Genomic DNA, 11812 nt, shown 5'->3' with positions numbered 1-11812 from the left:
CGTGTATTTTGATGATGAGCCAGTCACTTGTATGACCCCCTTGACCAGACCTGAAAAGTTAGAGGCTAACAACGTATGAGTGAGAACGATGACAACGGAGTCACATGTCACTTGGAAGCCACACAGAGACCCTGGGAGAGTGGGATTCGATCCTGGGTCATGTGACCTCCATATCTATATATATATATATACATATGTATGTATGTATATATAACAAGCACACAATCCTTACTGCTTACATGGGAATGACAATGACTTGCATTAAAAAAAGAAGATTATGAGTCTGACATTAAAAAAGCACGCTCGCACTTCGACGTGGGCGGAGAGAAGAATAGCATCTGCAAGCCGATCTCAAAAATATTTCCCCGATTCTTGTCAACGCATTATCTGCGATCCCCCAGCCTGCCCCTCCCAGAGGTGGGATTCTGGGAGGTTTGATAGTCTCCCGTTTCTCTTTCGCGAGGCTCGCTCTGTCACTGCCACATACATCAGCGCGGGCCGGCGTGTGTCCCACACCATACCTGTTGTTTCATTTGAGTAATTGCCGTCATTAGTTTGTTCAGGAAGGTAAATGTGTATCACAATCTGCATAAACAAGCACTTTAGCATGCACACACATATCAGACCTTGTAAAGCAGCAAGAAGTTGAATAATAAAGCAGAGAGAAATTTATATATCCATTCCTCCTTTAATGAGTTCCATTCATAATAGATTATTAATCATGTTCGCAATAATGGGGTATAATTCATATTTAAATGACATTGGAGGGAAAAAAAGTCATATAAAACTGCCTGGGTACTATGGAGGGGGCTGTAAGGGGAGGGACAAGTGGGATAAAAATAATAATAAAAAGGTGTCACGATAACAGAGCATGAGACAGGCTGGCTTGGAGGCCGCGTGGAGGTCCCTGCGACCGCGTGTCTCTTTCCCTCTCAATTATTCACGACCCCGCACATGGAGGAGGCGGCAGCTCTGTGCTGCGTCTCCGGGCGGGATCTGTGCGAGGGAACGGCAAGGAATTAAAAAAAGGACCCCTCGTCAATAAGACGTTTGTTTACTAAGTAGCCTGTTAAGTGTAATTAGTAGTACATGCTTTGGAAAACAAGCAACCTAAAATATTTAAATATTCCTGTCACTTAATATAATTTTAGGGCCAACGGATGGAACAGTATAGTGGTTTCACTATTGTGTGGTTGTATGTTATAGAATACAGATGGTAGATTCTACAATTAACTCTGCATCCATGTAACATTTTACACACTTTTGGGAATGTTTTTAAATATCTGATACCTCTGTGGTTGCCCATATAGATATGAATATGAGAATCTGATTGGTCGTTTTAAATAGAAAATGGCCATCAGTGACCAATCTCTTATTAAACCCATAGCCCGTGTGTAGATGTTTATGTGCTGCGCCTTGCAGACTAAGTTCTGTACCTGGGGGTACGGAATAAATGCCGAATAAATGACTGACCCTGGGCTCCACCTCCAAGTTCCGCTCTCAACTGTATGTGCATGTGCCTCAAAGGACTGCAAGGTGGGGCATGCAATAACTGCATAGGGTTCCAAAGTACCCATACTCATGCTTGTGCAAATGGCAAATAAAGAGTACATTTATTTCACGATAAAGGTTTTCATTCTTTTAAGTTGCGGATTTAAACCATAAATAATTCCAGAAATAATGTGCATGAGCTCAGTCAGTCCCCCAGAACTCTGTGTCCCTGGTACAGTTCAGCCAGCCCAGCGCAGAGCCGTAACTGTGCGAGGCATCTTCAGTACGTCGCCGGCCTCCCTGCCCGCCACAGAGCCAGGAAAGGGGAGGATGCCGCCCGTGAGGCACGCAGTGGCAGTGCTCAGCTCCTTGACGTGGGGCCTCGCGGCCAGACGGTGCCCTTTGCAGCAGACACTGTGCATTTAAAAAAGGCCGGCGTGTGACCTGCTAGCTGTCCTGCAGGCTGCTCCTTCGCTGTGTCTCCTGACGGGGATACCACAGGGAAACCTGTTGTACCTTCATGCCCTAAAGCAGGCATGCAACCTGAGATGATGTGCAGAACAAACAAATACAGATTAATAATAAGAGCCAAACATGTAAATCCATACAGTGCAGAGAAAGACAGACAGACAGACAAACACAGACAGACAGACAGACAGACAGACACAGACAGACAGACAGACTGATAGACTGATTTTATACATCTAGATGAGAAATGGCACAAGCTGGAGATTCAGAGACTAACATACAAATTATGCCATGCATCTGTCAGATCTCATACAATGTTAGTCCATTTCAGGATACACACACACATACGCGAACACTATTACACTATTTCTGCTGACAGTTTAGCGTCACCCCCTTCACCTAAACAGCCTGTCTTTAGATTGCAGCGAGAAAGCAGCGGACCGAGAGAGATCCAGCATCAACACGGAGAAAACATGTCAGAGCCACACAATCCAAATGCAGGCCCGCCAACACTACACCTGCCCCTGTGCCACCATATTGTATTATATTATATTATATTATATTATATTATATTATATTATATTATATTATATTATATTATATTATATTATATTATATATTATTCTATGCAGAACAGTAAATGGTGGAATAAATGTGCAATACTGAATAGTGAAGTAATTTGTTTACTACTGTGACTTTGTACTGGAAAGCCAAAGCTAACATTTTCGGTTTCTTTTCCTTCTTTTTTTTTGTATTTGCACCTTTATGAGCATAATGTATACACCGGATATTTGTATGAAAAATAGCCCTGCCTTCCACGTAAATAATTCCAGTCAGATAATAGTATTTCCTCCACATACTTTTCGTGTAAAAAAAAAAACGAAGTTATTACCTTTCACTGTCGGCAAGGTGAATTGTGAATTTAAAACTGACGACTTCGGAGGCTCCCTCTCGGCGCGTGCATGCCTGCGGGCGCAGTCACCAGCACCACGGTCAGCAACAAGTTGGCAGGGTCCCGGTTCTTATAATGTAGTCGTTCGATCCAACAGACTGAACCAAGAGACATATTCTAAAAGTGTCCTTGCGTGTGATATATCAAAAAAAAAAAAAAATACTTGAAAATATTTAAAAATACTAAAAGCTGACTATCATTTTGAAATGAGACTATGACTAGTCGCCCTAGGTCTGTGTTAATACTGGAAGATGCACGAAAAAATTACTACGCGAAAATGATAAATATGTAAATACTTTTCAATATATGATACAATACTGTGCATTTTTCGCCAACGATGACATTACGTTAATTTAAATTATTGTGACAAATATAAATGGTAGCGTGGTGTCTGAAGTGGGCTAATTAATCGTCAGCGATTTTAGTACAGAGCTAATAAAGCCGTCGCATTTGGCCGCTTTATAGAAAATTATTCCTAATAAAAGTTTCAGAGACAGGCTAGTGTGCTCAGTGACAATATTTGTATTAAATTAGGTTGAATCTGGATGTGTACACAAGCGGATTTTCTCGCCGGATCTTAAACGTCCCAGTCTCTCTCTAGAATAAACGTTTGGAAGCACGCTGCACCCCGTAGGCCTCCGCACGTCCTGCCCTCCCATTGGCTGAGACGGGTTTATTATGCAAATTGGCAGGGGGTCTAGTCAGGAACCCACGGACTGACGTCACAAGCAGAGTGGCAGCTGACACGGGGAGAAAGAAACAGATTGAGAACGAGAAGAAGGATGACAGTATATGAAGATAAATAAGGCGCAATCAAAACAATAGGGCATAGTGCGGGAGGGAGTGAGACGCGGAGAGAGGGGAGCGAGAGAGAAGAGTAAAGGGACGAGTGAGAAAGGAAGATATAGAAGGGGGAGTGTGTGTTTGAGATAGAGGGAGAGAGAAGGGACGAGAGAGGGAGAGAGGGTGCAAGCGAGAGAGAGAGAGAGTGAGAGAGAGAGAGGGGGGGAGAGAGAGAGAAAGCAGTCGGTCCATTGAAGAAAGATGGCTACAGTCACTGCGAACGGAGTGCAGCAAGAGAATGGATTCAGCACCACGAACAGCGCCAGCAGGATGAACGGACTTAGCATAGTACAGAACACCATTCCCATGAAAGACCATGACGCCATCAAGTTGTTTATCGGGCAAATACCGAGAAACCTGGAGGAGAAAGACCTTAAACCCCTGTTTGAGGAATTCGGGAAGATATACGAACTCACCGTGCTGAAAGACAGGTTTACAGGAATGCATAAAGGTCGGTTTTGTTGTCGTATCATTGTTTTTGAGCAATCTCTAGCCATAGCGCCACCGATTCGTCACCACTTCGGTAGAGCATAAAAAGTGATCCGTTTTTTTCCCAAGGTTTGGGCGAGGGGAAGCCCCCCTGCCATGCAATCTCGGTTATTTAAAAATGAAATTAATTTAGAGACAGTGGAGAGACTCTTGCTGTTTGAATGGGGTGGAGGGTGTGGGGGGTGGGCGTTTCTGTGGTGTGTCAGACTCGAGTCCACGTGAATACTACGGGGTAAAACGGGTTCGTGTGTGTGCGTGTGTGTGTTTACGTCGGGCACAGCCATTGTGTTTCCAGCGTTCAGCGGGAGAATCGGCATCGACGAATAACAAAAACCGGGACAACTAAATATGACTCTAGAAAGTATATCCCAAAGCATCAGCAGGGAACCTTCTTTAGAAGGGGTCTTAAAATAAACGTGCATTTTACCCATGCCGCCCACTTCCTTAGGTAAAAATGTCGGGCAAAGTGCGGAGACCAGCTTAAAGTTCCTTGGCGTGCATTAGTTCTCGTTGAGGTATATTTTACGCTGGCTGTTAACGCTTTAGCAAACCCGATGAAAAGCTAAAATTTGCAGTGTCAACAGAAAAGGCACAATAGCATTGATAGTAATTATAAGTATTATATTATTATTATGAAAATACGAAATTAATGTACGTTTATTGTATTGAAACTCCCATGTCGCAAAAATTTAGTTTTTATCTGCACTATAATGTATTAGTGCATGCATGCACATATAGGGGGAATTAGACGTGCAGTACTCGTTAGAACACGATAAACAACAATTTAAAATGAGTGAGAGAAATGCAACCCTTTGCCGTCGTATTTACAGCAAACCGATTTGTACACGGATATGATACAGAACGTCGAGTTTCTTTCAATCACGTCTTTGCAAAACGCACCACTATTTTTTCTGTCTCCTGAAATTTACACAGGTTCATACCTTGACATGGAGAGAATTTGCTCTCACTTTTGACCTTTACAGAAATGGATGTGGATGAAGTTCCCAGTGGCAGCCTTTTCGGAATGATTTAAATGCCTCCTATACTAATCGGTTCGCTACTGAAATTACACTTTTTTTTCTTCCCCGAGCTGTCACACCTCCCTACTCCGGCGTCGATCACCTAAATATTATACAAAAGCCTTAATTCACGCGTCGACAGTAACAATAGTAAACGTGTCAACAAAGCTATTTCGTGATATTTACAGTTGTTTTACGATAAATTAAAACCGGAGATAGAGAATCGTTTATCGACTTAAAATATATAGTAATATATACTCATGTAGGAGGAATAATTGCGCAAAGACAACATTTTTAGTCCACTTTTCAATAAGTAAGCTATAAATATTTATTAAGTGAGTGCTTACTATAATGGAATGTGTGACATTGTTGTTGTGAGTGTTATATCGATGCTATACGATATATTTTCTGTAAGGCTACGTTACACTAATTAAGTAAAAGATTAATAATTAAAACCGGGATCACAATGTCTAACACAAAGTACGAACATTGCTTTTATTCAGTAGCTAAACGTAGTACATTTTTTCGGAATAAGACGCGAGTATTCATTTTAATAAAGCACAACCCCCGCAAAAAAATGTTATTATTGTTGTTGCTATATCCTACTGTAGTCGCGATAACATGACCATTAGTAAAGATAAAACTACTGCTTATACATACATTGTGTAAATTCAGATAAATATAAAAAATAATACGTGAAATGTGCAATGAAACAATTGAAACAAATAAACAAAGAAAATATGTTTAGCAAAGTGAATGTTCTGGACTTTCGGAACATCGCCATCTATTTCATAAACCTGCATTCTTTCGAGAGCATGTATATACATAATATATGGTATTATATATTACATATACATTGCATACAATGTATATTACATACACTACCTACACATAACAGCAACAATATTATAGGCCTACTATTATATGTTTAGAAAAGTATTTTTAATCAGATAACACAGGTAGAGTTCTGAGCTAGCCCTGTGCGATCTGCGGAGCGCAAGTATCCAATTCACATTTAATGGGCCATGCTAGTCTGCGACGCACAGCGCCGAGGGTCGTGCGGGCGGTCCGTACCTCACGCCCCGGCGCTGAATTTGGAGTCCTGCGCAACGGACGGCGTGTCACGTGTCGCAATAGATTGCATCATTATGAGAGTTATTCAATATACTAAGAACAATGCAGAAATGGTTAATTAAAGTCCCGGGCTGCCCCCGCTTTATGGGTGCCCTTGTCACGATGACACCTGTTATACTTTATTCCGTGAAATACTTAATCTTCCTATTTAACTTTGTCATGATTGCTTCCAACGTAGTAGACCCGAATATTCCATCACCTTTACGCAACTAGGACAGGATAATTGAAAAGAATGGGGGTACGGGTTGTGGGTTGATGTTGATATCAAAAGCACACCGCACATACAAAAAAAATTCTTCACTCCCCGTATTACTTTTCTGACGTTGACTGATGTCTTTTTTGGCAGGGCCCATAGCACATTTAATTATAATATATTTAACTCTCTCTCACACAATAGGTCTATATAAAATAGCCTATATATGGCATACAGAAGAATCAATATAGTTTTATTCTTAAAGTCACGTTTAAAAAAATGCATCTATAAGGCACCTACGCAGAAAAGTAGACTACAATCTCATAGAATAGAATAATAAGGGTAGTATACTGTCAAAATGTATGCATAATGAGACTGACCGTCCATACGGGAGTTTTTTTTTTTTTTTAACAAAAAAAAAAAAAAAAAACTTCCATTCGCGTTGTTGCTGCTTTCAACCACGGTGTATCGCGGAGGCTTCAAGATGTTTGCAGTTCACATACCGGCGTTTACATTTACCTCTTTAAATATGCCGACGAACATTTGCCTCGTATTATCTGGGAGCGAGTGAACTTTGTAGTTTGCAGCATCGTGTTTTTTATAGGTAGGCTACCGCTCCAAGCAACAGGTTTTTTGACGAAACTTCTCAGGGCTTGTTTAAGAAATAACATGCGCATATATTACTTATTGAACGTTTAACAGTAATATAAATGTAATGTTATTATTCTAGGCTATACAACAACCACCGAAAAGCTCATAGCAACAGGTGAGCCGAACCCTCCATGTATCCGTCGGTGCAGTCAGGGTACATAAGAAACGCAAATAAGCAACGACAGTGTGACAAAAAAAGCTTTAACTGATTTTATCCCAGACGACGGTCTGGTGTAGTAGGACTTATATTGGGTCTATAGTACGAACGAGATACTACTGAAAAAAAAACTGCCTAAATGCCAATGTATCCTGTTATAGGCCTAACTGAAATACAGTGTATTTTAAGGAGTAACGCGACCCTTGCGTAAAGTATATTATGTGATAGTTTTAACGGTCATGGTTTGGTTATATAATCTGCTGTGTCCTTTGACATTTATTACGGCGTTTGCAGTATGGCTTGAGTATACGTATATGCGCGTGCGTTAATATTGTTCATAAATGTTCTTGCAGTGTTCTTATTCAATGTACTTATATATATGTTTTTACATGTCTTTCTATTAAATATTCTCGTTTTCTGGTTTCTCGGAGGGACAAGGATACTTGATCTATAACGTCTAAAGTACGGTGGTGTTATATTTTAAGTAACAATAATATTGTTAATTGCATTACTGTTGGAAACAGACCCTGGACAACACTGGGGTAGGTTAATGTAGCTATTTTTGGAAAGGTGGGATGAGTTTCTCGAAATTCCTAAATGTGTCCGGTCTTTGAATAGGGCTACTTTAAATTTGTGCATAATAATAGTAACTATATTAATAACCGGTTTGTCAAGATCATTAGTTCAATAGATCAGCTTTAAGTATTGTGTAATGTTTCCATGTCATCTATTTCGGTAATATCTTGCTGTTTCTGTATTGCTGCGTAGATTGACGTGCTCTTTGCAGTTTAGATCACTCAAAATGAGAAAGATTTGATGTTACAAGTGTTCCGTGAAATGTCCCGTGTTTCAGCGCTCTTGTGATGTTTTATTTTTTATTCCATATCCGGGAAACGGGAAATAGCCCGCTGAGACGGGGAAAGGAAAGCTCGGTATGAAAAAAGGGTGTTATGCAATCGTGCGCTCGCAGAAACTTGCAAATGCACATGAATTTTCAGCAGTAGCGAGCGCTCCTGTTTTTGCTCTCCCCATTTTCATTTTCCTATTATCTGTTTCGGCAGTTTCCGCTTAACTGTCAACGCTCAGGGAAACAAACAAATGCATCTTTTAGAACTGAAAGGCAGGGAGGTTTTTTTGTGATAATAAAAATATTCTAACGAGCGATGGATATTTTTCTTTGCGTGTGTGTTTGTGTTTTTTTTTTTTTGGGGGGGGGGGGGGACTAAAACAGAAGTTGCCTGGAAGGGGTCATGTGACAGTGATGACAGTGATAAGCCATGCTGCCCCACTCCCCGCCCGTGCTGAGTGACGGTTGCCTGCTGGCCCAGTTCCATCCTACGTCTGATCATTGACCTCCATTCACTGGCAAAAATACAGCTTTCCAGAGTGCGCAGGCATGTATGTGTGAGATCAGCCATGTGAAAGCCTGAGTCCCCTTCCGCTTTTCACATGCAGATGCTGACTGCCAGTCAGCATTGGCAGCACAGAAAGTAACGAGCCTTGTTTATGTATCTGGTCCTAACATTGCAGAACCTGTGGCCAAGAACTTGCGGGTTCGAGTCCCCTGTGGGGGGGAGGGGGGGGGGGGGGCTGTTGGCAGGGCTCAGATTGCCGAGTCACATCGGCAAACGTCCACCTGTGAAAGCTGAGAGCTGCACGCTGTGAGCCAGAGCGGCTGTTAGGTAAATAAATAATGTGGCGATATCACAGGTTACTGCGGAGACCCAAAGAGGAAATTAGGCTCAGCTGGGCTGCAGCTCGCGGGATCCAGACGGAGTCTCAGTATTATAACTGACTTTGTACACGGCTCCCAGCTAAACACCATTGAAAATACAGTGGTATGGGTGTGTCACGCGGATGGTTCACATTGAACTGGCATCCCGCTGTCCTGGGCCTTTTGGGCGGAGGCTCCCTTACTGATTCACCCTGAGAAGCCTGATGGGTCACACTGGGCTGGTCCTGGGAATCACATGCCCCCTACGTAGCGAGCACCTGCTGTGACCCTTGAAGTACGCAGCATCTCCTCTGTTGTTTCTCATCATCATTAGCCAGAGTGACGTTTATTCTCATGTGACCAGCTGACTACAGGGGATCGATGCAAGCAGTATGGGGTCTGGAGGGTTGATTGGATCTGGCAGCAAATCGGGTCAAAGGTCATCCCTGCAAACCTTCTCCCTCTGCAGTTGTGCCACATGCAGTGCCATACCTTAGCGGTTAGGGGGCGCTGTTTTTGATGTCTTTTTTAGAGATGCATCGTGAGCTTAATTACCAGAAACGTATATTGATGTTATCTGTTTTAATTTAGTGCAAAACATTTTGTTGAATGGTTGCATTTTTAAGGAATTTATCGTGGGACTTGCTGATAGAATTATAATGTTAAGCAACATAAAGCGGCTGCAGTAGTGAGACAAACCGCAATGTCCCTGTTTCTTTTGCATTTCACACAACTCTGAAACACAATATACATAATATGCAAACAGAAACAACCAGGATCTTGAAAATGTGATGCTTTTCTTTCTAGAAAATTGTCTTCTGTAGTTGTGATGCAGGTCTTGTCACAGCGTGACTGTGCTGTGTTTGTTCAGCATATCCTTTCCATCCTTTGTCCATACCATAGCCATGCTTTGTTCATGCCCAGGGGCATGTAGAGGGGTGGGGCCACAGGGACACTGCCCCCAGCTGAAAGCTGATTGGACCCTTTCCCTTGTCACTCATCGATTTATAACATATCATTGGTTACTGATGAAGTTGTATGAATTATAGCCCCTCTTACAACCTTAAAAAATTCTGGAATTGTCTCTGTCCATCCATGCCCTGCCCATCCCTTGTGCAGACTTTACCCATACTTCATCCATGCCCTGCCCATGCCCATGCACTGTCTAGGCTCTTTTCCACACTGCTTCTGTGGGGTGACCCTTCTCTGTGTCTCCCTGCCCAGGATGTGCCTTTCTCACGTACTGTGCCAGGGAGTCTGCACTGAAGGCCCAGAGTGCCCTGCACGAGCAGAAGACCCTGCCTGGGGTAAGTCACCTGGTCCCTACCCCCACCTTGCTTATCCTTGGGGGAACTACCTCAAGGTGAGTTTAGAGAGGGAGCAACAGCATGACAGGGCGCAATGGGGGGGGGTCATGTTGTTGGATGCATCCTGCTGTGGGCTAATCAGCTGTTTGCAATTGTCTCTAGGGAGATACAGAATATTATGCTAAACTGTGCCTGGTGCTGCTTGTGTGACACGGTGTGTAAGCCGAGGAGCCTTCTGATATTCAGGGAGACACACATGAGTAATGGCGCGGGAAACCCTGCAGCCCCACTGCCCCCCCTGCAGGGGGCGCTGACATAGATGGGGCCGTGGCCTGTGATGCTAGGAATGAACATGCAGTGGGGCCACCCCTAGCCTAGCAGTGACTGTAGTAGCACTTCTGAAGCCAAGCGCAGTGCCGGGCCCCCGGGCAGGGCCCCGTTTTGTCTAAGAGCCACCATGCCAAATTCGTGCCTTGATTGGCCATCATAAGTGATGTGTCGACGAGGCCCCAGCGTCACGGCCAGCTCACCCGACTGCTCGTGCATTCCTGTTGTTTTCCAAAATCATCCCCAGCCACTCGAAACGGGGCTCGATCCAATCAATTTCAGACAATTATTCGGCGTGGCCCCTGGCAGCACTCAGCGGGGGACAGAGAGGGGGCCCAGGCTGCGTGTGGACCCAGTGCCTTTGAACGGCGCCCCGACCCGCCTCGCGAGGCTCACCACCGCCAACGGCAGCGGAGGCGAGATGAAAGCCTTCCGACTCTCTGTCATGTCGGACAGAGAGCAGTTTCCGCTGCCGAGCGCTTGGGGCGAGTAGGGTGGGGGGGTGAATGCTGGCACTCATCTAGCTGGGAGTGGGGAGGGGAGCCCTGTCTATGAAGGGGGACTGACAGATTCTCCGTCACCTGGAGGTCTGCTGTTCAAGAGGCTCATGCCCTTAAATTTGATTCATGCCCAAGAGAATTGTTTGGTTTTGGTAGTCAGCTGCCAAACACTTGTTCACACACGCGCACGCATACACACACACACACACACACACACACAGAGGCACGCACGCACTGTAAGGTATACATATCCTTATGGGGCCCGCTCATTCACTTCTATGGGAAAAATGCTAACGCTAACTATGACAACCTTAACCCCCACCCAGCCCTAACCATAACCATAAGTAACCAAGCAAAGTACAAGAGTTTTTTGCATTTTTAGTTTTTTTCATAGCAGTCACTGATTTTTATAAAATAGGAAACCGGTCCCCATAAGGGAAAAAAAACTGATATTTATCACGTTATGGGGACATTGTGTCTCCATAAGGATAGGTATACACGCTCACACACACACACACACACACACACACATGCATGCATGCACATACATATGCGCGTACAAACACA

General features: G+C 43.6%; 1 protein-coding gene across 1 annotated transcript; it reads left to right on the top strand.

The window, feature by feature from the left end:
• Window positions 1-3642: 3642 nt before the first annotated feature.
• Window positions 3643-11238, top strand: LOC125704114 (CUGBP Elav-like family member 4). The gene is made up of 3 exons (XM_048969443.1): window positions 3643-4205; window positions 10336-10474; window positions 11055-11238. The coding sequence occupies exons 1-3, from the start codon at window positions 3956-3958 to the stop codon at window positions 11236-11238; spliced, it is 573 nt and encodes a 190-aa protein (XP_048825400.1). The 5' UTR covers window positions 3643-3955.
• The last annotated feature ends 574 nt before the right edge of the window (window positions 11239-11812 follow it).

This window comes from Brienomyrus brachyistius, chromosome 11 (genome assembly GCF_023856365.1).
Source record: "Brienomyrus brachyistius isolate T26 chromosome 11, BBRACH_0.4, whole genome shotgun sequence".
NCBI classification, from domain to species: domain Eukaryota; kingdom Metazoa; phylum Chordata; class Actinopteri; order Osteoglossiformes; family Mormyridae; genus Brienomyrus; species Brienomyrus brachyistius.
The sequence above is the reverse complement of the archived record's forward strand: the minus strand, read 5'-3'. Positions and strand labels throughout refer to the sequence as shown.